The sequence below is a fragment of the Amphibalanus amphitrite genome, unplaced genomic scaffold, assembly GCF_019059575.1.
Source record: "Amphibalanus amphitrite isolate SeventyFive unplaced genomic scaffold, NRLGWU_Aamphi_draft 000543F_arrow, whole genome shotgun sequence".
Classification (NCBI taxonomy): Eukaryota; Metazoa; Arthropoda; class Thecostraca; order Balanomorpha; family Balanidae; genus Amphibalanus; species Amphibalanus amphitrite.
In genome coordinates this window covers 387,887-411,805 of record NW_024882037.1, presented here as the reverse complement: position 1 = coordinate 411,805, position 23,919 = coordinate 387,887, and the positions used below count along the sequence as shown (strand labels likewise).

Sequence of the window (23,919 nt, the reverse complement as noted above, 5' to 3'; positions counted from 1 at the left end):
GCTAGCTACACTAAGCGTGACCGTCCAGGAAACTAGAAAGCACCCACGTGTACTGCGTGTTCGTGCTCACTGGATTCCCTTGATACCGGCTTCTACGATTATCCATATTTTCCTTGAGCTACCGTATGCCCACGCAAGCGTGATAACGAGCGAGTACCATGCCGATAATACGATGAACAAGAATATCTTGTGATTGAAATTGCAAAGCCATGCACTACCGAAGTTCATCGCTGGAATTGCATCTAGACCTGTGTAATTTCTTACTAACAGTAAGAAGCTCGACAGTAGTTTCGGTAGCAGACAGTATGTAGACTACTTGTGTCTTGTAGACAGTAGAGCTCGTCTTGACGGCGAAATGTCATTGTCCAATTTTTCACTGTCCGGCGACCGCGGGATGACATTAACACTGTATGTCACGCCGCGCACATTATGAGCTGACCTTTCCGTGACCTCTCACTGGTAGCCCGCTACATAGCGCCATGAGCGGTCGTTGTGTCTGTCGTTAGGCGTCCCGGCCGGTCCGCCGGTCTCCGGCTTCTGGGTGACGAGCGGCGTCTGTGGCGACCCCGCTCAGGACGCACCAGCCGCTGGCTCTCCAGCAGACGGCGCACGACCTGGGTGTTACCTGCTGCCATTATCCATTATCCATTAGCAATCCACATGTGCCTATGTCTGTTTTCGTTGTGAATAAATGTTTGCCTTGACAAGCGAGCTGAAACATCTTTCAATCGCCCAGTGTCATTCGATGCAATACCCGATCACATGCCGTCGAAAAGGTTATCTCACTCCACGCTGGGGCTCCTAGATTTTCGCGCCTGATGGGGGAGGGGCTGAACCGTGAACCCCCCAGTGAAGGGGCTGAACAGCCCCCCATCCCCTCGATTTCAACTCAGCTCCTTGACTAGATACGTGTGTTGGTACTTGGTAGTATTAGAACGAGTATTAGAACTCTACCTGAGACGAGGCCACTTGAAGCACCTGGTGCCCTCACCCTGCTGACCTTGAAAGACACGAGCCTAAACTTTTAGTGTAGCACATATGCATGCTAAGGCGTGCCAAAGAACGGCGGCGCTACCGTCTGATCGCTTTCAAAATGACCTCACTCTATTTCCCGTCAAAAACTGTAGCTTGATCACCAGGGTTCTATATTTACTTTGAAACTGAACACGCCCAGCGCTGGCACACACGCGGAGCGGCTTCAGATGCGTATACACTCGGTCATCACATGTGGGCATTACACGAGGCCCGGCCGAACAGAACTTGGTGCCGCTAGCGGCCTGGTAGTGCACGGTCAGGCACGGCTCGAAGCCGACGCCACTGACGACGGCGAAGCGCTCCATGTCCTTGACTAGCTGTGCGGGACCGATGCGGTCCACGAAGCGGAAAGGTCCGCCGGTGAGTGGCGGGAAGCCGAGACCCAACACGCTGGCTTCGAGGTCGCCACGTCGAGACCTGTCAAAATGCGGTGCACTTAAGGCCTACAACTGAGGCAACCACAATCACGAGTCAGGAGTCAGGTTAATGGTGGCAATACAATTCATATAAATAGATTAAGGTAGATAAATCAGGCTATGAACTGAATAATTCGAGTCACATCCACCTTCTCAGCTAGCAATGTGAATCTCTCACCGACGTCGGGCTCGTCTTCCATAGCCTGTTCGGTGAGCCCCAGAAGCCGGGCGCCATCCACAGAGCGGGCGACGAACGCGACGGCGTACTGGGCCAGACCGAGAGAGCGCAGCCAGCCGCCCACCGGAACGCAGCTCCATTCAGAGACCTGACAAAGAACGGAACGGTCACTCTACCTGTACCATAACATTGCAATATTTTCACTGTCCACGTAGCCATCGGGAGTCGGTGTGCCGAACCCTACCTGTGTGGTAGCAGCGCGAAGCGGAGCGCCGGGCGTCGGGTGCACCACGACCGGCGCCGGCACTCCCACCGGCCACAGCATCACGGCTCAGTCTTAACAGCCTAATATCAGCAAACATCCGTCTCTAGAAAACTAGCAGCACGTGACGTACCGCTAGTAGCCCTGTAGTGCTCGCAGCAGCGTCAAGCTCTCCTGGCGCCAAAAGCGCAGACGGCGTCACGTGGCTCCCGCAGCTGCCATCCAACACCAGGGGGCAGGCGCCGTCCAGGGCCACCGCCAGCTGCTGCAGCTGGGTCAGCAGTTCGGCCTCCCGGCGCGGCCGGCGCAGGGTCGGAGGACGAAGCGACAGCGCGCCGTCAGCCAGCGGCTCCAGCCGGGTCAGCGCCGGCAGGTCCTCGGGCGGCAGCTCGCGGCACACATTCTCCTCGGCGGCGGCACTGAGATCGCGCACGGCGCGCTGGAGCACTGAGAACTGGTGGAACGACGGGTGGTACCAGTCCCGCGCACGACCGGCACACAGCGCAACGAACTCGCCCGGAAAACGCACACTGTCACACGGTGCATCTCCGTCACTTTATTCGACGGGCGCGTCCTCACATCCGAGAACCGACTGGCGTTCACTGTCAGAAGTTCGTGACAGATTAGTGGCCATGGCCACCTGTAGCAAACCGCGGCAGCGGCGGTCGCCCACGGGTCGCCGTGTCCACCTCCATAGAGATGTGCGCCGGCACACTGTCGTCGCCGCCGCCGGCATCCTGCGGGAAGGAAAATACATGTCCGGTCAGAGACTGGGGATCAACATTGGTATGTACAAAACTTGCCTATAGGATCCACGACACCGGCACGTGAAGAGAAAGAGAAAGAGAGAGAGAGAGAGAGAGAGAGAGAGAGAGAGAGAGAGAGAGAGAGAAAGAGAGAGAGAGAGAAAGAGAGAGAGAGAGAGAGACATGGGGGTCATCTGGAACACGTCAGGTCCCAAAGGTCAACTTGGAGTCATCAGAGAGGTCACTTAGAGGTCACAGAGGTCATGCGGGACACGCTAAGTCACACAGGTCAACTTGGGGTCATCACAGAACTCAATTGGAGACCACGGAGGCAATCTGAGACACGTCGGTCACAAAGGGCAACTTGGGGGCAGGTCAGGTCACAGAGGTCAACTTAGGGTCTTCACAGAGCTCAATTGAGGGTCATCTGGGACACGTCAGGTCACAGAGGTCAACTTGGGGTTAGCAGAGAGCTCAATTGGAGTTCATCTGGGACACGTCAGGTCACAGAGGTCACCTCGGAGTAATGAGAGAGCTCAATTGAAGGTCACGGAGGTCTTCAGGGACACGTCAGGTAACAGAGGTCAACTTGGGGTCATCACAGAGCTCTGTTGGAGATCATGGGGGTCATCTGGGACACGTCAGCTCACAGAGGTCAGCTTAGGGGTCATCAGAGAGGTCACGTAGAGGCTACAGAGGTCATATGGGACACGTCAGGTCACAGATGTCAAGTTGGGGTCATCATAGAGCTCGATTGAAGGTCATGGGGGTCATCTGAGACACGTCGGTCACAAAGGGCAACTTGGGGGCACGTCAGGTCACAGAGGTCAACTTATGGTCATCACAGCGCTCAATTGGGGGTCTTCTGGGACACGTCAGGTCACAGAGGTCAGCTTGAGATCATCAAAGAGCTCAATTGGAGGTTACGGAAGTCATCTGGGACACGTCAAGTCACAAAGGTCAACTTGGGTCATCACAGAGCTCGATTGAAGGTCATGGGGGTCATCTGGGACACGTCAGGTCACAGAGGTCAGCTTGGGGTCATCAGAGAGGTCATTTAGAGGTCACAGAGGTCATATGGGACACGTCAGGTCACAAAGGTCAACTTATGGTCATCGCAGAGCTCAATTGGGGCCCTTCTGGGACACGTCAGGTCACAGAGGTCAGCTTGGGGTCATCAAAGAGCCCAATTGGAGGTTACGGAGGTCATCTGGGACATGTCAAGTCACAGAGGTCAACTTGGGTCATCACAGAGCTCGATTGAAGGTCATGGGGGTCATCTTGGACACGTCATGTCACAGAGGTCAGCTTGGGGTAATCAGAGAGATCACTTAGAGGTCGCAGAGGTCATATGGGACACGTCAGGTCACACAGGTCAACTTGGGGTCATGGGGGAGGTCACTTAGAGGTCACAGAGGTCATATGGGACATGTCAGAACACAGAGGTCAGCTTGGGGCTATCAGATACATCAATTGGAGGTCATCTGGGACATGTCAGGTCACAGAGATCAGCTTGGAGTCATCAGAGAGGTCACTTGAGGTCACAGAGGTCATATAAGACATATCAGGTCACAGAGATCAGCTTGGAGTCATCAGAGCTCAATTGGAGGTCACGGAGGTCATCTGGGACACGTCAGGTCACACAGGTCAACTTGGGGTCATGAGGGAGGTCACTGAAAGGTCACAGAGGTCATATGGGACATATCAGGTCACAGAGGTCAGCTTGGGGTTATCAGAGAGCTCAATTGGAGGTCATCTGGGACATGTCAGGTCACAGAGATCAGCTTGCAGTCATCAGAGAGGTCACTTGATGTCACAGAGGTCATATGGGACACGTCAAGCCACAGAGGTCAACTTGGGGTCATCACAGAGCTCAACTGAGGGTCATTTGGGACACGTTAGGTCACAGAGGTCAGCTTAGGATCATCAAAGAGCTCAATTGGAGGTCATCTGGGACATATCAGGTCACAGAGGTCAGCTTGGAGTCATCAGAGTTCAATTGGAGGTCACGGAGGTCATCTGGGACACGTCAGGTCACACAGGTCAACTTGGGGTTATGAGGGAGGTCACTTAGAGGTCACAGAGGTCATATGGGACATGTCAGGTCAGAGAGGTCAGCTTGGGGTTATCAGAGAGCTCAATTGGAGGTCATCTGGGACATGTCAGGTCACAGAGATCAGCTTGGAGTCATCAGAGAGGTCACTTGATGTCACAGAGGTCATATGGGACACGTCAAGTCACAGAGGTCAACTTGGGGTCATCACAGAGCTCAATTGAGGGTCATCTGGGACACGTCAGGTCACAAAGGTCAGCTTGGGGTCATCAAAGAGCCCAATTGGAGGTTACGGAGGTCATCTGGGACATGTCAAGTCACAGAGGTCAACCTGGGTCATAACAGAGCTCGATTGAAGGTCATGGGGGTCATCTTGGACACGTCAGGTCACAGAGGTCAGCTTGGGGTAATCAGAGAGATCACTTAGAGGTCGCAGAGGTCATATGGGACACGTCATGTCACACAGGTCAACTTGGGGTCATGAGGGAGGTCACTTAGAGGTCACAGAGGTCATATGGAACATGTCAGGTCACAGAGGTCAGCTTGGGGTTATCAGAGACCTCAATTGGAGGTCATCTGGGACATGTCAGGTCACATAGATCAGCTTGGAGTCATCAGAGAGGTCACTTGAGGTCACAGAGGTCATGTGGGACACGTCAAGTCACAGAGGTCAACTTGGGGTCATCACAGAGCTCTGATGGAGATCATGGGGGTCATCTGGGACACATCAGCTCACAGAGGTCAACTTGGGATCAGCATAGAGGTCACATAGAGGTTACAGAGGTCATATGATACACGTCAGGTCACAGAGGTCAGCTTGGGGTAATCAGAGAGATCACTTAGAGGTCGCAGAGGTCATATGGGACACGTCATGTCACACAGGTCAACTTGGGGTCATGAGGGAGGTCACTTAGAGGTCACAGAGGTCATATGGGACATGTCAGGTCACAGAGGTCAGATTGGGGTTATCAGAGACCTCAATTGGAGGTCATCTGGGACATGCCAGGTCACATAGATCAGCTTGGAGTCATCAGAGAGGTCACTTGAGGTCACAGAGGTCATATGGGACACGTCAAGTCACAGAGGTCAACTTGGGGTCATCACAGAGCTCTGATGGAGGTCATCTGGGACATGCCAGGTCACAGAGGTCAGCTTAGAGTTATCAGAGCTTAACTGGAGGTCACGGAGGTCATCTGGGACATGTCAGGTCAAAAAGGTCAACTTGGGGTCATCGCAGAGCTCGTTGGAGGTCATGGGGGTCATCTGGGACAAGTTTTTGGAATCGGGAGAATTTTGGGGGGATGACCCTTGCAACGTCAAAGACCGCCTTTCTGGATTCGCCAGTAGTTGCTGGAATGGTGTTAGGCTACTTCCAATTCCTGAATACCCCAATAAATGTGAAATAGCATATTATGGACCATTTTCAACACTCTTGCTGCCTCGCTGGCATGGATGGAGGCCTCATAGACGACCTGTCAATTCAAGCTCTATAACTTGCATTAGCATCAACGGGCTGCAACAAAATTTTCAGGATCTCAAGTTCAAAGAATTTTACACGTACCACGTAAATTTTGAGGCAATGACCCGAATGACCTGTGACCTATTCGGTATACCCCAAGGCAAGGTCAACTTGCGACACTGACACTACTTACGACTGCTATTTCAATTTTGTAAGTTGTGTCGCAATTCAGGCAACGTGCAATACATTAAAATTACAATAACCCACACCAAAACACACTATACCTACCAAATCAAGTTCTTCAGCACCCCTAAGGCCGGTGCACTTGCACGGGGCAGTCCAAGGTCAAATCGCGTTTCTCAGATTTTCGGTTTGTTATTTTCATCAAGGTTTTGATAGGTGCTCGCACGGTAGCCATGTTGGGATAGATGAATTAAAGGTAAAATTATTTAAATATTTTAAAATAATTTAAGACCTGCCAAGCCTAACAATACGCAGAATAATAACCAGCATTTAAAATTGTACTGGGATAAAAATTTATATGTGAATCGAAAGGGTCCGCTAAAAATGACCTTGACCTTTGACCCGTCATTTCTCCGTAGTTTGACCTTGCCAAAACAAGAAAAACCAGCAGTAGCATCTCCAACATTGGTTGCATCATTGAGCAAAAAGTTATTGAAATCTAAGGGGTACTCCTTTCTCACCTGGCCACGTGGTCACTTCCACTTCCTGTATTACACATACGTGACCTTGATTCTGACCTTTGACCTACTATATATCAGTTCGTGCTGCTTGCCAAAGTAAGAAACTGATATTTTTGAAATCAGCTCTTCATGGACTATAGTTGTACCAATTTTTACGAGAATCCAAAGGGTCCGCCGAGAATGACCTTGAACTTTGACCTAAGATTCCTCAGTTCTTAGGGGGTGCCAAGCCTAGGTGATTTATTTTCATAATGAGCATGTCCTGCTCTATCTACCCTGTTAATTTAAATTGATTCTAAGGGGTCCGTTTTTGTCATTTTTTCCACGAATGTGGTGCTGGAATCCGAATCCGAATTTGAAGCCAACTTTATGAACGTCGTGCTCTCCCCCTACTTGTTCTGCTGCGCCGAAATTGTCCCCAGCTAAACGATGAAACCGAATAATGCTTTTCTAAGTTCCAGCTTATTTTTCGGTCAAACATTCCTTTATCATTCACAAAACAACTGTTTTCTCACATGACCTTTCAATATGTCATGAACATTACATTGTGTGTTACAATACATTTAAAATATAAAATAGTTCACTCCAATATCAAAACAGTTATTTCGTGACTATTTCTATTTAGTGGTTGACAGCTTTTTTGGTTTTGTCTCAGCTACACCATTTTTATGTTCTAATTACTTGTTCAAAAATATCATCAGCAGGTAGTGTACGCAGGATACACTGAACCATAGCGGGCTCAACTGCAAATTATTGAGCATAAACACAACGCTCACAGGATATTCTGAACATGTCTTACATGAAGGTCACGCCTTCTTGTTTATTGACTCAGCTCTGCATGTTGGCGGCTGTATCATGGCTGTATGGTGAGCGATTGCATTATCTCAATCTGACCCAGGATAAATAATCATTTCAGTGCTACTTTTTGAACCAGTCCCTGGCCTCTTTGTATAGGGTCTTTCAGCTACATTATATTAAGAAGCAAGTGGAACTGGAAGCCGTACTCCTTTGAGGGTCGGAGGCGAAAGATTTTGTCTCCAAGGAACGGTGTCGGTGATCACCAAGGCCCTAAAACATAGGTATCGGTGATCACCGATACCTAGTCGATTCATTGACCAAATTGAGATTGTTGGGCTACTTAAGATTCAACCAATTAGCATTCTGATTCAGCTGATGGTGTGTCAAAATGGATGTAAGTAATTTGCAAGAATTAGCCAGTCTGCCATGTGTGTCAGTGTACAGGGTGATTTTTTACAGGATCAGGGTTATTACAAAAAATATCAATTTTCTTGCAGTTGATGTGTTTTCTGGCACCCCCATTGCTCTTTACTTTTTGCCCTGTATAGAAAATCACTGGTTAATTGATGGTCGCGTAGGACAGGTACTGCGTAGGACATAGGTAGCTACTTTAGTAACATAAAGCTACATATACCTACCTGCTGCTAAGTGCAAAATAAGTGTTATTTTGAAATGCTGCTCCAAAAATTGCAAGATTTTTTCTCTGAATTTTTGTATGCATACTTAAACATCTCTAGCAGTGGCAGTGCTGCACAGTGCACCAGCACTGTAATTCAGTACCTGCCTATGTATTGGCCCACATTGGTCCATGCAATATGTTCATGGCTCCACAGAAGTATGCACAGGTAAGGAAAATAAGAATTGTGCCTTTTTTATTCATCTCAATCTTCCCTCCAAGAGGCTACCAAGAGGTATATTGTCTTATTGACAGGAGAGCTCCCTTCTATTGTCCTTCCCCATTCCCCTGGGCTATGGCTAGTGTGGGAGCCTACTCCACTCCTGGTGATGCATGATGCATGTGGAGCAGACAGAACTGAGGATCAAACCTGGAACTTCCGGTACCGTGGGACAATGAGTGAGCCAACAGCACCACTGGGGCCTTAAAAAAATATGTGAGCAGTCAGCAGACTTAATCAAAACCAATAGTACAGACTTACTAGTATTTTTGTCAAAACTCAAAATTATCATTTGTTTTTTTTAACCTTTCATTCCTCTCTCCTGAATTATGAATACCCATCATCTATTGTCAGTCCACATGTACTTTGTCTAATGTTTACCATGTGCCTGCCTGTGTTACACTGTAGACAGCTGATTCTGGTGAGATGCAGCACCCTGAACAGACTCCAGCTGCCAACACAGGACCCATGGCTGGGGAGGAGGAAGATACAGCCTATATTGGGTTTGATTTCAGCACTCAACAGGTGACACATGCAAAATATATCCATTTTGTATTTGAATTTGGCATACAATATGTTTATGATTGTTAACAATTAGCACCTTCATTACATACTTCTGGAATGTTAAGTTTGTGTGTGCTGACCTGGATCCATTGTTTCTTTACAGCTGAAGGCTTTAGCTATTGATTGCCACCTGAAAGTGATCTGTGAGGCCTCAGTTATGTTTGACAGGGAGCTTCCTGAATTCAGGTAAGATGATTGGAACCTGTTATAGCATGTGGTGTGGTGTCAGGGTAATGGATATATTGTAAATCTGATTTGTAGTCTATGCTTCTCATACGAAATAAATGACATTTTACTCTTTGCTGCAGGTACTTGGCTCATTTTGTACAGTTGTGTGGCCTTGGTCAGTTTCATCAGGTTGGCCAGATTGATCTGCTACTGGCTAAAGTCAGCATTCAGTCATGTGAAGGATAGGCACAACTTCAAATTTCAATGCACTCTGACTTTCATTATTTAGGCATGCTGCTGTGACCATTGACCATCCTCTTGATGTACTGTGCTAGCATTGCTGTTGGTGTGGCCAGTCCTATTTGGTGTTCACCTCTGGCTTACTACTATGGTGATTGATGAATCAATTGTTCTGTTGTGCTTTCTCTGTAGTCCAAATCCCCCCCCCACACACACACACACACTCCCCCCCCCCCCCTCGGCCCTCTCCCCTCTGCAGGACGCACGGCGGTGTGAACGCCGGCGCCGACGGGCTGACGTTCACTGCGCCCGCCATCATGTGGGTCAAGGCGCTCGACATGCTGATGGACAAGCTGCGCGTGGCCGGACTGGACTTTGCCCGTGTGGCCGCCCTCTCCGGCGCCGGCCAGGTGCGTGATCTGAGCTCTGCTCGGTCGCTGTTTTTATCAGCATGCTGTCGGTTTTTCTCATATAAGGAAGCTATTGCTGGCGCTTCTTGGCCTCCCATGGTCAAATGAAGAGACCACGTGACTTTGACCAATGAGGAGCCAAGAAATAGCAGCATGCTCGCAGCCTGCTGGTAAAAAACTGCGACCAAACAGGGCCCAGGACAATCTTTTTTGTCATCACCATCACAGTCTGTTCAGCATTGATATCGCGCGATACTGTCAACCAAACTCCGACGTTTAGCGAGCAGTCGGCTTAAAATCAGCTGACACAACTGACGCTCGGTTACCAAGCTTCTGCCCAGTGCATTTCCTGTGATTACCCGACCGCAAGCTGTGCCTGACTGACAGCCCGCTTTGTCCTGTGTATCCGATCAGCGGCATGACTGTGCGCTAGCTGACAGTCTGTCGGCTCATAGTGTGTCAGCTCACAGTGTGGCAGCTCGCTGTGTGTCCTCATGTTTCTGAGCAGCAACACGGCTGTCTGTTAGCTCACATTAGTGTGACAGTCTGTGTCCCCGTGCGTTTTTTCGAGCAGCAGCACGGCTGCGTGCTGTGGCGCGCCGGAGCCGAGGCCACGCTCGGCTCCCTGGAGCCGGACCAGTTTCTGCACCAGCAGCTGGAGTCGGCGTTCAGTGTGCGTAACTCACCCATCTGGATGGACTCGAGCACCACAGCGCAGTGCCGCGCGCTGGAGCAGTACGTCGGCGGACCGCAGGTGCGTGCCGGGTACACCGAAGTAGCTGGGTCTTCCCTTTATTTGTTTTATTTGTCTTGTGGATCTTACATCTTAAGACGAATACGTTGCGTTTGTAACGTTCTGCTTTTTTTTTTTTTTTTTTGCTCACTTTTCCGATGACGGCTCTCTAATCAATTTAGTCTTGTGTTTACAAGCGTACGTACCATATTTGCTAGCCAGATCACGCTGCAGCTCCCATGTCCCGCTGCTGCTGTCTTGGTATCTGACCGGGGGCGGCTGACTTTTGCAGAAACTGGCTGATATCACTGGCTCGCGGGCTTACGAGCGTTTCACCGGTAATCAGATCGCCAAGATCCATCAGCAGAGCCCGGAGGCCTATAAAAATACCGAGGTCGGTGGAAGACGTTTCTGTATATTTTTCGTACACATGGTGGGGTCAGTTCTGTCGCGCTTTTTATTATTAATCCTAATTCAAGGGCCATTGCTGTCAATCATGCTCTTATTTGTGTCAATTGCGTCCCTGTCTAGTGTCTTAAGTGTCTAGCGTCATTTACCGCCGAATTCGGCATAAGTCCCAATTCATTGCGCACCGTTCTTGTCTCTTTCAGCGTATCTCTCTGGTGAGCAGTTTCGGGGCTTCGCTGTTCCTCTGCAAGTACGCCGGCATAGACCTGTCGGATGGCTCCGGGATGAACCTGCTGGATATCGGCAAACACGCCTGGGACCAGCACTGTCTGGACGTGAGTAACACGCCTGGGACCAGCACTGCCTGGACGTGAGTAACACGCCTGGGACCAGCACTGTCTGGACGTAACACGCCTGGGACCAGCACTGTCTGGACGTGAGTGCCGGGACAGCGGGTCAGCCGGATGGGGCAAGACTAGACTGGAGCGTCAGTCAACCCGCAGCACAGTTATAGATGGGATGTCGGGTATGTCAACATCGTGCGTATGACTAATAAATGAGAGGGCACTTATTGGTTGATTTGCGCACTGCCTCCTCACTGTCAGTGCTACATCGTTCTATCGATTTGTTTTACATTTTTATCTATCTGTGCATACCTAAATATCTATATTTGCGTGTTGATTGTCGAATGCTTGCTGCTCATCTCATTTCGACTTCCTACCTGACCGGTTTGCCCCATTTCCATCTGATCGTATCCAATCCCGGGTCCTCCCTGTTCCATCTGACCGTGTCTCTCCGTTCAGGCGTGCGCGCCGGGCCTGGGCAGCCGGCTGGGCGCGCCGGTGCCGGACGCCGGCCGCCTGCTCGGCCCCATTGGCGAGTTCTGGGCGGAGCGGTACGGGTTCCGACCCGACTGCGGCGTGGTGGCCTTCACTGGCGACAATCCGGCGTCGCTGGCCGGCCTGCGGCTGCGGCCCGGCGACCTGGCGCTCAGCCTGGGCACCTCGGACACGGTGTTCGCCTGTCTGGAGCGGCCGCGGCCCGCGCTCACCGGGCACGTGTTTGTCAGCCCCACTGACGCCGACAAGTACATGGCGCTGCTTTGGTGAGTACCGCGCGTAATAGGGCGGGGCTCAGGGGTGGCACTGGCGACGGTCGCTGAAACTGAGCTGTGGAGATCGTGATTGTAAGCGGTCATAGTTGACGCACCCGAATGTAGCAGTCATGATTGATGGCACCGTCTTTGTATATTTGGGTGAGTGTTTGTTTGGCGACTTAATGGTAAGACGTTGACCTCTAACTGAATTGTTATCCGATCGCTAACCTTAATCGATGTGGATAGCCGTTTACCCAACCCTGTTTGCGGTAGTGTCGTGCTGCAGGCCTTGTGCTGCGTTACTAACGTGTTTCTGCCTGTTTCAGCTTCAAGAACGGCTCTCTGACGCGGCAGAAGTACCGGGATCAGTGCGCTGGCGGATCGTGGGACACGTTCAACCAGCTTCTGTCCACCGCACCGCCGGGAAACCTGGGCAGCATCGGTTAGTGCCGTAACAGTCGGTCCATGCAGGCCTAAAACTAGTATCGCACGTCTGGGACACTGGTCACTATTTCTCATGGCGTTGTTTGTATAGCAGTAATGGTGTTATGCATTGCTCAGTTACACATGTCCGAGGCATTGATAGCTTACTACATAAAGTAACGTCCACGGCAGCTCCATCGATAAACAGCTGCCGTATGTTTGTGTGTATTAGGCGTACGAGTATACTGGCTGGAGCAGAAGATCACGCCGCACGGCTCCGGTGTTTCACTGATGTCTGTCTGTCTGTCTGTCAGGTGTGTACTGGCTGGAGCAGCAGATCACGTCCCATGGCTCCAGCGTTTGATGTATGTGTGTCTGTTTGTCTATCTCTGTCAGGTGTGTACTGGCTGGAGCAGGAGATCACGCCGCACGGCTCCGGTGTCCACCGTCGTGATGCCAGCGGCGCCGCGGTGGAGGCGTTTGACAAACACACCGAGGTGCGCGCCGTCGTCGAGGGCCAGCTGATGGCCAAACGCGTACACGCCGAGAGCCTGGGCTTCCAGCTCGGTGAGTGGAGGGGCGGAGAGGGGTAGCCCGGTTGGGTCATGAATCACGATTTGTCACAGTGGTGGTAGGTTTGCTTCAGAATTCAAATGGTATTGGGTTTCATTAGAGCATGAGGTAGTGGTTTGGCTTCTGAGTGTAATGGATTTAACATCAGAGCATCGGACTGTGGTTACCGTTGGTCTTCCTGGTAGCCATGCTGCCATGTGTTTAATAATGACTCCCCCTTCAGGTGAGGAGAGTCGCGTGCTGGTGACCGGCGGCGCCTCGCGGAACCCGGCGCTCCGGCAGGTGGTGGCCGACGTCTTCAACGCCCCGGTCTACACGCACGTGAGTTGGACAGAGTTGAGCTCAACTCGCATTGGAACTGGGCTTCTTGGCCTCGGTGGCCAGTCGTCTAGTAAACTAAGCTAAATCGTCGTTTAGGTCTCGACTAATTTGCGTTTGTTTGACATCGCCAAAAACTTGAGATGCGGACGTCTTCCCGTGTAGGTATCTCCCGTCTTGCCCCCTGTCCGTAGCGGGTGTGTGCGCACCGGGCCGCCCGCGCGCGGGAAAGGATAGTGTCTGTTCGCTGTCCAGTCTCGGGAAATGACCGTGTGTGCTACCCGCTCTGTCTCAGGACGTGGCCAACTCGGCGTGTCTGGGTGCGGCGTACCTGGCGCGGCTGGGCCGCTGCCGCTCGGCCGCCGCCGCCGCAGGGGACACCGACGCCGTCACCTTTGACACGGTCACCGCTGCTGCCGAGCCGTTCCATCTGGCCTGTCAGCCCCGACCGGACGCCCAGCAGGTGAGAGCCTATTGAGCTCATTTAGTTATGTTTTGCTCTTCTAACATTGAATAAATTAATATATATATATATATATATATATATATATATATATATAACATTCGAACGATGCCTGGTGTTCCGAAATAAACTGTACCTAATCAACATCCATCGCACGTCCAGCGGTCTCTTTGTAATTACAGACGCCCGTTGGTTAACGGTTGTGAAGTGTTCACTGTTCAGTGTTGACTTGCCGATGCTGACCGGTCGCCGTCTCCCTCAGGTGTACGGGCCGCTGCTGGAGCGATACCGGGCGCTGGAGGCTGAGCTGGTGGCCGAGCAGTGACCGGTCAGCGGTCAGCGGTCACCGGAGCTGCACAGGTCACCGATCAGCGGTCACTGGAGCTGCACAGGTCACCGGTCAGCGGTCAGCGGTCAGCGACCACTGGAGCTGCACCGGTCAGCGGCCACTGGAGCTGCACAGGTCACCGGTCAGCGGCCACTGGAGCTGCACAGGTCACCGGTCAGCGGCCACCGGAGCTGCACAGGTCACCGGTCAGCGGCCACCGGAGCTGCACAGGTCACCGGTCAGCGGCCACCGGAGCTGCACAGGTCACCGGTCAGCGGTCACCGGAGCTGCACAGGTCACCGGTCAGTCGTCTGTGCGGGCCGCCGGGGTGACGTACCGTCTAGAACGGCCGCCGCTCGGCCAGCTTTATCGCGGTGGGGACCAGTTTAGGGGTTTTGGGGGTAAAGTAGTGGGAGTGTTTGAAGGGCAATGTTTCATGCCGAGGTGATCTCGGGTGATTTTGGACTAGGGTTTGGTGCGTGCTGTGCGGTGTTTTCTCGACGCGGTGTTTTAGCCAGTGTCTACTTACTAGCGGCGGCCAGTTTGGTCTGACACCCTGCACAAAGCACTGCTCTCAGCTGGGCACCGGGCACCCGTTGTTCCGCGGTCGGTAAAAGGCCGGGACGTCCGCCGCTCCGTATCCGGTCGGTACCGGGCACCGTGCACCCTGAGCTTAGTTACCGAGGCGCCGTTTTGCTGGAACGGACGGCAGCCGTAGATGTTGACGGGGCGTGTGACCAGCGCTGTGACTCACTGTGCTGGATCGTCGACACAGCAGTTAGGCCACCCACGGCTGGTTTATGGGAACAGTAACGCAATAACGAATTGGCTGCTTTTGACAGCTTCAACGAGCGACTGCAGGACACATTATTTAATTTATTGGTGTAATACGTTGTTGAGGCTGCCTTCAGTATTTGTGCGATATTGATAGGGCAATATTCCGCCTCCGGTGCGCAGGGTAATGGTTTTTGAAACCGACGCCTGCTCCTTGTTGATGTTGCTTGTTAACGGACCAAATCAAACTGAAGCTTGTTTTATTAAGCTTAAAGCAGATAATGTTACGATGTTTCTAAAGAGGTGCCTTTGCATGACGCTTGTTAAAGGGAAGGCATATTATGTGGATGTGCTTGTTACGGGTTAGCAGGACAGTATTTACTTAAGAAGTGGCTCAATCACGCCACTACAGCACTCACGCTTTTCGTAGGACTGTCGAGCTAATATAGTTTTTTATCTCTGCTTTCTCCGGCGTTTATGTGTGAGAACTGAAGTGAACTATCAGTCATCAGTGAGTCGGTCGGAGGCTTGCCTGTTGTTGTTGTTGTTGTTGTATTTCCCTCCGTCCCTTAGCGGGACGTAGCCGTCCGGCTCAGGAGCGACCTGTACGCGGTCACTATGGCCGCCATGATGTCGCTGCTCCGGACGTCCTCCTCTCTGGGGTGTATGGATCCCAGCAGTCTGAATCTTGTAGTGATTAGAGCCGGGCAGCGCAGCAGGACGTGCCTTGGGGTGTCTGCCTCCTCCCGGCATACTAAGCAGCGGGCCGCAGGGCAGCTGTGGTCCGGACACTGCTCGCACTGCCGGGAGGGCGCCAGCCCGACTCTGTGACGCCACTGGTTGGAGCTGGACCAGTGGCCTGCTCTCAGTTGGTGGATATCCACCGCGGTCGACCGGTCCTCACCCGATACTGGTGGTGGGAGTCGGCCGCCCATCAGGTCTCTGTACCACCCGGCCGGCCAGGCCTGGGCAGTACGGGCGCGCGCTGACCTGGCTGCGGCGCGGTGGATGGTGCGGACGTCCACCATGGTGTCCTCCTGGTCGAGGGCGCCGGCCTCTCCCGCGAGTCGATCGGCTTCCTCGTTGCCGCCGAGGCCGCAGTGGGATGGCACCCACTGGAGGTGGATTCTGCGGCCACCCGTCGTCAGCCGGCGTAGGGCGTCCCATATCTCGGAGCCGAGCGGGGAGCTCTGGGCCGCTGGCCCCTCTCGGAGCGCCGCTAGTGCGGACTGGGAGTCCGTGCATATGACGACGGGGTCTTCCGTATGCGCGGGGTGTTCCAGCAGGTGGTTGAGAGCCGCCCGCAGGGCGACCATCTCGGCCCGGTAGCTGGAGCAGATGCGGCCGGCCGGTGTGCGGATCTCCGCCGTCTCGTCGTCCGGCCACACGATGAGGGCGCCGGCGCCTCCGTTTGTGACCCCCTCCGTGGCGGAACCGTCTGTCCAGACCCACGTGGCACATTGTGGGAGACCCGCAAGGTGGTGTGACGCGGCGTCTCTTCGTTGTTCGTCGGTTGCTGACGGTGGTAGTGCAGCACCGACGTCGAGGCAGAAGCTGACTGGTGGGGGCGGCTCCCATGGCGCGGCTGGTCGGGGGAGTAGAGGCTCGATCGAGATCGGCGGTGTGATGCCCGCCTCCCTCCAGGCCTCCTCGCCGACTCCACGCCAGCCGGTCACTGTGCTGAGGCGGGATCGAACCTCTCGGTCCGCGACGGCACGGAGCGGGTCGTCCTCCGGCAGGGCGCGCGCCTTGGCCAGCAGACGCGCCGCTAAGGCCGTGCGGCGCTCAGCCACCGGGGCGAGTCCCGCCTCCGCCATCAGGCCATGTGCCGGGGTGGACCGGGGGCATCCGGTCACCACTCTGGCGGCCGCGCGCATCTCCACCTCTAGGAGACCGAGGTGGGTTGGCGATGTTGCCGGGAGCCACGCTGCTGCGGCGTGTTCGAGGGCTCCTCGAACGTAGCCGGAGGCTACGACGCGGAGCTGCTGCTCTTGGAGGCCCCATTCCCGACCGGTCAGCTTCCTCAGATGGGCAGTCCTTGGGCGGACTCTCTGTCTCAGGCTGCGGCAGTGGGGGCTGAAGTGAAGTAGCCGGTCCAGGGTGACTCCCAGCAGCTTCAGCTGATCTCCCGCGGTTACGGTTTCCCCTGCCACCTTCACGGAGCAGTTAGCCGCATCACGGGGCCACTGGGACAGGACTAGAGCCTGTGTCTTCTGGCCGGCCACCGTCATCTTGTTGGCTTGGGCCCACTGCGCGAGGGTGTCCGCAGCCTGCTGCGCTCGTTGCCGGGCGACCTGAATGTCGTTACCGGCGCAGAGGGCGGCTGTGTCGTCCGCGTAGAGGAACGCCGTGGTGCCTGGGACTCTCTGCAGTTCCGCGGCGAGTGGGGCGGCCCACAACAAAAACAGGGCCGGGGACAGGACGCTGCCCTGAGGCAGGCCCGCCCTGAACACCCGCTCGCCGCTGGTGGCGCTCTGGTACTCCACCGTCGCTCGGCGGTCGCGCAGGAACTGCCACGTCCAGTTGTAGAGGCACCTGGGTACCCCCATCTCCATCAGGCGGACTCTCAGCAGGCGATGATCCACGGTGTCATAGGCTCGCGCAAAGTCGAAGGCCAGGAGGACCGGTGCGAGCGACTTTAGCGAGTGTCATTTGAGCGAACGTCATTTGAGCGAACCATTTTCAGCGACTGGCAACTTAGCGAATATCAAATTGAGCGACTATCAAATATAGCGATTATCAATTTAAGCGAAAGCTATGTTTCAGCGACATCTATTTCGTCGACTACAGTTTGAGCGACTGTCATTTCAGCGAAACACTTCATCGTCGCGTAACGGTGTTTTTTTTTTGCGAGCACACGTCCAACGAATGTTTCCGGAACTTTTCATGGTTATCTCCGGAACTGAATGGCGGATGTCACATTCAAAGTTCAGACATTAAGCTCCAAATTTAATGCCACACTTCTAAAAAAAATCCAGCGGTTCGATTTCACCCCCCTGCTGTTTGCCAATAATGGTGACCAAACGTTTGTCCAGTGATTCACATTGCTTGTGCTGTTTTTCGCGAAATTCCCCCGCTTGAATTTGGATCAGTCCCATGTCGTAAAAATTTGTTCTTTCCCCAAGCAACGTACGAATTTTCAGATATTTGGGTGAGGTCCCTGAAACATAGACCGTGCCATCCCTCGAGTTTATTATTGGTCCTTGGCATTCCTTCCGTCGTCCTATCTCTCACGTACCACATCTCCAGATCAAAGTTGCAGAATGAGGCCAGATATTTTTGTGGTTTCCAAGCTTAAAAACAAATTTTTAATTTGTCGCGCGCAGCTTGAAGCATAACACATACTAAGCGGGTATTCCAAGGGCAAGAATTCCCGGAAAGTAGCAAATAATTGACTTCCGTCGCGTTCGGTTTCGCTGTAACTGTATTCGCTCAATTGGTCCCCCATTGACCTCCATATATTCGCTCAATCTGGTTTCGCTGATTCTGGTCCTCGCTTAAGTTAATAATCGCTGTGATTGAATTCGCCTACTTGACAATCGCTGAAAAAGTCAATCGCTTAAATTGATAATCGCTGAAAAGGCTTCGCTCAAATGTCGTTCGCTGAAATGCCGCTCGCTCAGGTGTCGCAGAACCCAGGAGGACGTATTTCTGTGCGGTGGTGCCGTCGGCCACGCGCTTGCTGCGGGACTTGGGGAGGTTCCAGCCGTCCTGTACTTGTTGGACCAGGCGTCCGATGCTGTCCTCCACTGACCGTCCAGCGCGGAACCCCACTTGCTCGGCGGGGACCAGCCGGTCGCGTTCCACGATGTGGCGCAGCCGTCCCAGGACCAGCCTCTCGACGAGCTTGCTGAGGTGGCTCGTGAGGGCGATCGGGCGGTAGCTGCCAACATCCCGCCTGTCCTTCCCGGCCTTCGGGATGGGGACGATGCGAGCTCGGCGCCATTCGCGCGGGACCGCTCCCTCCATCCAGGAGGCGTTGATGAGCTCGAGCAGCGCGCGGCGGGCGATCGGTCCCAGGTGCTGGAGGTGTTCGTTGGAGACGCCGTCCGGGCCGGGTGCCTTCTTCTGCTGAAGGTGACGGAGCTGTTGGACGAGCTCGTCCTCGGTGAACTCCGAGCAGCAGCCGGTGCGACGGTTCTCGCAGGCGAGACAGCGTGGGGTCCGGAGCTCTTGCAGTCTCCTCTTGCAGGCTCGGTCCACCTTGGCTGACCTTACTTGGCGCGAGACGTGTGCGTAGGTCGCGCAGAACGCCTGCGCCTTCTCGCGGTCAGTGACTAGAAGGCGGCCTCCCGTTCTCATCGCCTGTCCAGGCTGATGCTCGTCTCCAGCTCCCTCCCACTTCTTCAGGATCTTCGTGACCCTTCCCAGGCTGGCTGGCTGGTTGAGGTTGTCCTCCACGAAGGTCCTGAAGAGTGCCTGGGTCGCTCTCCTCTCGACGTCGGCAGCTCTCCTCTTCGCCGCTATCCACCGCTCCTTGGAGGCCGGGTCGTCCACTCTGATCTGGCGCCGAGCCTCTTGTCGATCTGACACCGCCTGAGGCTTGCCTCGTTCGGCGCATCCAGTGCTGAGCGGACAACTGCGCTCCTAAGTGAAAAGTATCGTGGCACTTGGTGTCGTTATTATACGACAATTTAGTAAGCAGAATCATAATTGGCCACACCGCAACATACGGAAAATATCTGAGCAGTGAGTATGCAACCTGCGCGTGTGCGCAACCTTGGCTCGAGGGAGAGAGACGGAGAGAGACGGAGAGAGATGGAGAGAGAGAGAGAGAGAGAGAGAGGCGTTTCGTTGTGGTCTCGTGTATTGCTTCCCTATAACGGCGTACCGTTGCACCCTTTTCGACAAGCATAATGACACGGACAATGCCGTCAGGTTTAACAATGCACGTCAACAATGCACTATGGTAAAAATGGCAAGGCGCAGAAGAAGAAAAAATTATGGAAACATGGATCGGCCTCTATGAGGGCCATGGACGACTACATGGTAGCATTGTTTTGGAAACAATGGGTTATGCTTGTAAAATATAATACTTAATGTGTTCTCAAGAAAAGGGAAAGGGACAGCATTGGCAACGAAAGAATGAAGAGTCGACATCGTGAGAACAAAACAAAACAAATGAGATCTGATAAGCACGCAAGCGAAGGCGAGTCGAGGTAGCGCAGCGAGCGATAGGAGCGTTGATGTCGACTGATGTGCGGGCTGCGCCGGCCTCCGGCAGCGGCCGGGGGACCGGGAAGGCCAGGGCGAAACCGAGCCAGACAGAAAATATACCGAGCTGTAAGCAGCGCGTCGCGGAGTACACATTGCACATAGCAGAGTCCTCAGCAGAGCAGAGTCGCCAGCAGAGCGGAGAGCGCGCGGAGTCGAGGCGGGCTGTGCAGAGCTGGGCAGAGCAGATGGCCGGGCTGTGCAGAGCTGGGCAGAGCAGATGGCCGGGCAGAGGCGCGCTGGCCGGAGCGCCGCGGCCGGCCGGGTGAGTTCGGGGAGAGCGGGAGCCGCGGACACCAGGGAGAGGCAAAACGAGACGGAGAGATGGAGCCAGAGAGAGGCGTGGCGCGTGAGAGAGAGAGTGAGTGTGAGAAGGAGTCGCTGCCAGACCTTACCGGAGCCGCTCAGCCCGTCATCATGGCCATAAACTCTGCCGGAGAGGGGGGCGCTCAGGTCAGTTGCCTGCTGGGGCACGGGGTTGTGATGACTGATGAGTAGGTGGTACGGCGCCGTCGCTGGCCGCAACCGTTCGGACGGCTGTACGGTGACGGCGAACACGGCAATCTCCAGGCCGAGATTAGACATAGCCACCAAGGATAATAGCAGGTACTTTCTGGATATAAAGTTTGACAATCAGAATGAAGTTAAGGCTGACACGTTTTCCCAAATATTATGAATACGCACAATTCTACTCTTTGTAAATTTGGTGGAAATGTAAACGTTGACGAGTTGCTAAATTCCTGTCTTCATCACAAAAAGATGGATGAGGAACTACCCTCAACGACATACTAAACAAGCTAATTATGTATGCGTAGCGAACACGTTTATACAGGATTCTGACAAGGGACACGTCTACAGCACTCGTTGACAAGGGCCGCCGTCGGCAGCAGAACACTGTGCAAATCCCTCACCACCTGCCAGTAAGAGGGTGAGACAGACGCTGCGACACGGGAGAACGACCGGGCGGCTGTCCGTACCTCAGCCTCTGGTAGGACGGCTCGTGAACGGCTACAGACCATGCTCCACAACCAAACGAAACAAGCAAACGGAAAAATACGTAGCGAAGGCGCGGCGAAAAATGAGTAGGAGGCTGGTTAGTCGACACTCGGTTGTCGGTAGTCACTTGAGCTCGCTGCCCGTTCCCGTTCCCGGCCAGTCGACAGAGCGGGAGCGACCTGGGGACGGCCGCTGCTCCAGTCTCGGTCACCGCCAGGTCGGCGCCCTGACACGGGTCAGGACGGAGGGACGAGGGCGCCTCCTCCGATCACACGACATACACACACCAGCACACGACTGGACGGCCGGAAGGCGACAAACACTGAGCACGGCTAGCGCTGCACACGGCTACGGCAGGGCACGCCGGACGGCTGCGGCGCTACGGACGGGACGGACGGACGGTTACCGTGGCCGGACGGGCGACCGGCGGCACGCAGCCGCGGGTGCGCGCGCGCGCACTCCCCTCTAGCCGGTCATCATCTCGAGGAACTCTGCAGAGACACCACACACGGGCACACACCGTCGGGTGACCGGCTCCGGCAGACAGCGAATCAAAGAGTGAAATAAAACGGCAACCGAAAACAGACGCAAATCAAACCAGGTGCAGAAGTCAACTCAAACGCATCCAGAATAAAGTGAACAACAGTGGCATGTCCAACTGAACATAATAGGCGAAACAAGTCTCGCTTCATACGGAGAATACACTCTGCAGAGTAAATACACTCAGCGAAGATGTTAATATGATTAAAGCGTGGTGGTGTGTATTAGGTGGCGGTAAGGGTTTTGAGCACCACTTACGACTAAAGGAGCCGCCTCGTGCCCTCACAACCCCCATCTTACTGAAGAAATCCAGCCAGCGGCTGCGCGGCGGCTGCCCCAGCTCTGGTCGTGGTCTCCCTCCCGCCCCACCTGCAGTGAGTCACCGCTCTGGAGCCAGGGTCTGATGGGACGCTGATCGCAGGACATCTCTCTATAAATACGCGCCGGGCTGAGGGCGCCGGGCGGACGGCCAGCTCCGCCGCCGCTCCTGTCCGCCTGAAACCCGACCCCGGCTGTCGGCCGGCACCCGACTCCTCCCCGGCCACTCACCGTCGAAGTCGACGGTGCCCGAGCCGTCCTCGTCGATCTCCTCGATGATGCCGACGAGCTCCTCCTCGGTGAGCCGCGGGTCGAGCTCGTGCAGGATCTCCTTCAGAGTCTGAGTGGTGATGTAGCCGTTTCCTGGGACGCACAGGGGTGACCGGTCAGCGGACGAAGGGGTGTGACACTCCTAGCTCGAGAGGACCTCTCGAGACCCGATGAACTCAGAGAGGTGATAATCAGCAGTCGTAAAACTTTAAGAGGAGTGTTTGGAAAGACATTCGTTCCCGGATGGTCATGATATTGATGGTGGGCTAAATATCAGACGATATAACTGCAGATTGCCGCTCTGTGCTGTGGCCCAGGTTATCCTACGGCTGTGCAGACGTCTGACTGCCGACAGTGGCGGACTCACCTTCCTTGTCGTACAGACGGAAGGCCTCCTTGAGCTCCTTGAGCATTGCCTCCTCGTCCTCTTCAATGAGGAACTTGGCCGACAGCTGCAGGAACTCTGGGAACTCGATCTCTCCCGAACCTGAGAACCAAGTGTCTTTCATCTCTTATCCGTCTTTCAAAATACGCCATTGCCGTGTTACTATGTAAACAAGCAGATTTATTTATTCAGGAAATGCTATTCAGCGTTGCTTCGTTCCTGCTCACCATCATTTTCCTGTTTCCATGATGAAAATTGAAAAACAAAACAAAACAAAACAAAACAAAGAACGATCAGTTGATACTCGATTTTTAGCTGTGGATTATTATCAACCGCGGTGCTATTGCTAATGCATGAATCGGCTTCTGTTCCGTACCGTCCTCGTCGATTTCCTCGATGATGGCTTTGAGTGAGGACGAGGAGACCTTGATGCCCATCATGCGCAGGATGTCGCCGACGGTGACGGCCGTGATGAAGCCCTGCTTATCCTTGTCGAAGCTCTCGAAGGCGCGGCGCAGCACTACAATCTGCTCCTTCTCCAGGCCGGTCTCTTCCTGCGAGCAGCCGGACCGGGGTGGGGTTAGGGGTGGCTATTGAGTTCCTAACCAAACAGCAGCAAATACAACGTTCGCTGTTCCTTTGATGCTACACATGCAGACAGGCATAGCAAAGTTAATCATGTTTTAACGATTGCCGGCGTTCGCTGCGAAGCGGCACGGCTCCAGCGGTCAGCAACTCACCGAGAACTTCTCATCCTCGTCCGACATGGTTGTTGTCTGAGTGTGCGGGTCGGCGGCAGGTGCGGGCGGGCGGTCGGGTCCGGGCGGCGGCGGCGACTGCGGCCCGACGGACAGCCGTCGGCCGGCGCTGCGACACGCCGTGACACCGCGCGCGCTGCTATTTCCGTCCGGCCGCGCCGCCGGGACCGACGCGCCGCGATTCCAGTCGTTTGCTGCCGCGGCGCCGGCCGACGCGTCACCGCAGAAACGCGACACCCTTTGGCGGCGTCGGCGCCATGGCCCACGGGTATTTTTGTGTTGCCTTTCTGGAGATGAGAATCCAGTCGCTTGCCAGTGAGGCTTCGACGCGCTGTTTATCCAGGGAAGGCCGAGCAGAGAGCGTTGAGATATTGATGGATCATCCAGAATAGA

At 54.1% G+C, this 23,919-nt stretch overlaps 2 protein-coding genes across 5 annotated transcripts; one reads left to right on the top strand and one right to left on the bottom strand.

The window, feature by feature from the left end:
• Window positions 1-7,663: 7,663 nt before the first annotated feature.
• On the top strand, window positions 7,664-15,510 carry LOC122393581 (xylulose kinase-like). Of its 3 annotated transcripts, XM_043389763.1 has the most exons (15): window positions 7,801-7,900; window positions 7,933-8,045; window positions 8,956-9,072; window positions 9,215-9,297; window positions 9,779-9,929; window positions 10,504-10,683; window positions 10,955-11,056; window positions 11,274-11,405; window positions 11,874-12,175; window positions 12,493-12,608; window positions 12,986-13,156; window positions 13,386-13,483; window positions 13,776-13,943; window positions 14,206-14,303; window positions 14,439-15,510. In XM_043389763.1, exons 2-14 carry the CDS (start codon window positions 8,040-8,042, stop codon window positions 14,266-14,268), a joined length of 1,689 nt encoding a protein of 562 aa, XP_043245698.1. In that variant the 5' UTR covers window positions 7,801-7,900; window positions 7,933-8,039; the 3' UTR covers window positions 14,269-14,303; window positions 14,439-15,510. The 3 variants fall into 3 exon arrangements, with proteins under 3 accessions (XP_043245699.1, XP_043245698.1, XP_043245697.1); XM_043389764.1 differs by lacking the exons at window positions 7,801-7,900; window positions 7,933-8,045 and adding an exon at window positions 7,664-7,719; XM_043389762.1 differs by lacking the exons at window positions 7,801-7,900; window positions 7,933-8,045 and adding an exon at window positions 8,073-8,496.
• Window positions 15,511-19,834: 4,324 nt separating this feature from the next.
• On the bottom strand, window positions 19,835-23,761 carry LOC122393582 (troponin C-like). Of its 2 annotated transcripts, XR_006258716.1 has the most exons (6): window positions 23,509-23,626; window positions 23,145-23,322; window positions 22,751-22,870; window positions 22,345-22,476; window positions 21,662-21,746; window positions 19,835-20,689 (listed from the first exon to the last, which is right to left on the bottom strand). XR_006258716.1 is itself a non-coding variant. In XM_043389765.1 (5 exons), the coding sequence occupies exons 1-5, from the start codon at window positions 23,533-23,535 to the stop codon at window positions 20,664-20,666; spliced, it is 483 nt and encodes a 160-aa protein (XP_043245700.1). In that variant the 5' UTR covers window positions 23,536-23,761; the 3' UTR covers window positions 19,835-20,663. The 2 variants fall into 2 exon arrangements, 1 of the variants encoding a protein (XP_043245700.1); XM_043389765.1 differs by lacking the exon at window positions 21,662-21,746 and having other exon boundaries at window positions 23,509-23,761.
• Window positions 23,762-23,919: the final 158 nt, after the last annotated feature.

Bases quoted from the DNA above. Each gene is read 5' to 3' on its own strand.
- LOC122393581 (XM_043389762.1), top strand. From the start codon at position 8,467: ATGTTCATGGCTCCACAGAAGTATGCACAG. The intron at 9,298-9,778 runs GTAAGATGATTG...TCCCCTCTGCAG, and splicing joins AGGGAGCTTCCTGAATTCAG to GACGCACGGCGGTGTGAACG. The intron at 12,609-12,985 runs GTTAGTGCCGTA...TATCTCTGTCAG, and splicing joins GGGAAACCTGGGCAGCATCG to GTGTGTACTGGCTGGAGCAG.
- LOC122393582 (XM_043389765.1), bottom strand. From the start codon at position 23,535: ATGTCGGACGAGGATGAGAAGTTCTCG. The intron at 23,323-23,508 runs GTGAGTTGCTGA...GGCTGCTCGCAG, and splicing joins ACGAGGATGAGAAGTTCTCG to GAAGAGACCGGCCTGGAGAA. The intron at 22,477-22,750 runs GTGAGTCCGCCA...TGTGCGTCCCAG, and splicing joins CCGTCTGTACGACAAGGAAG to GAAACGGCTACATCACCACT.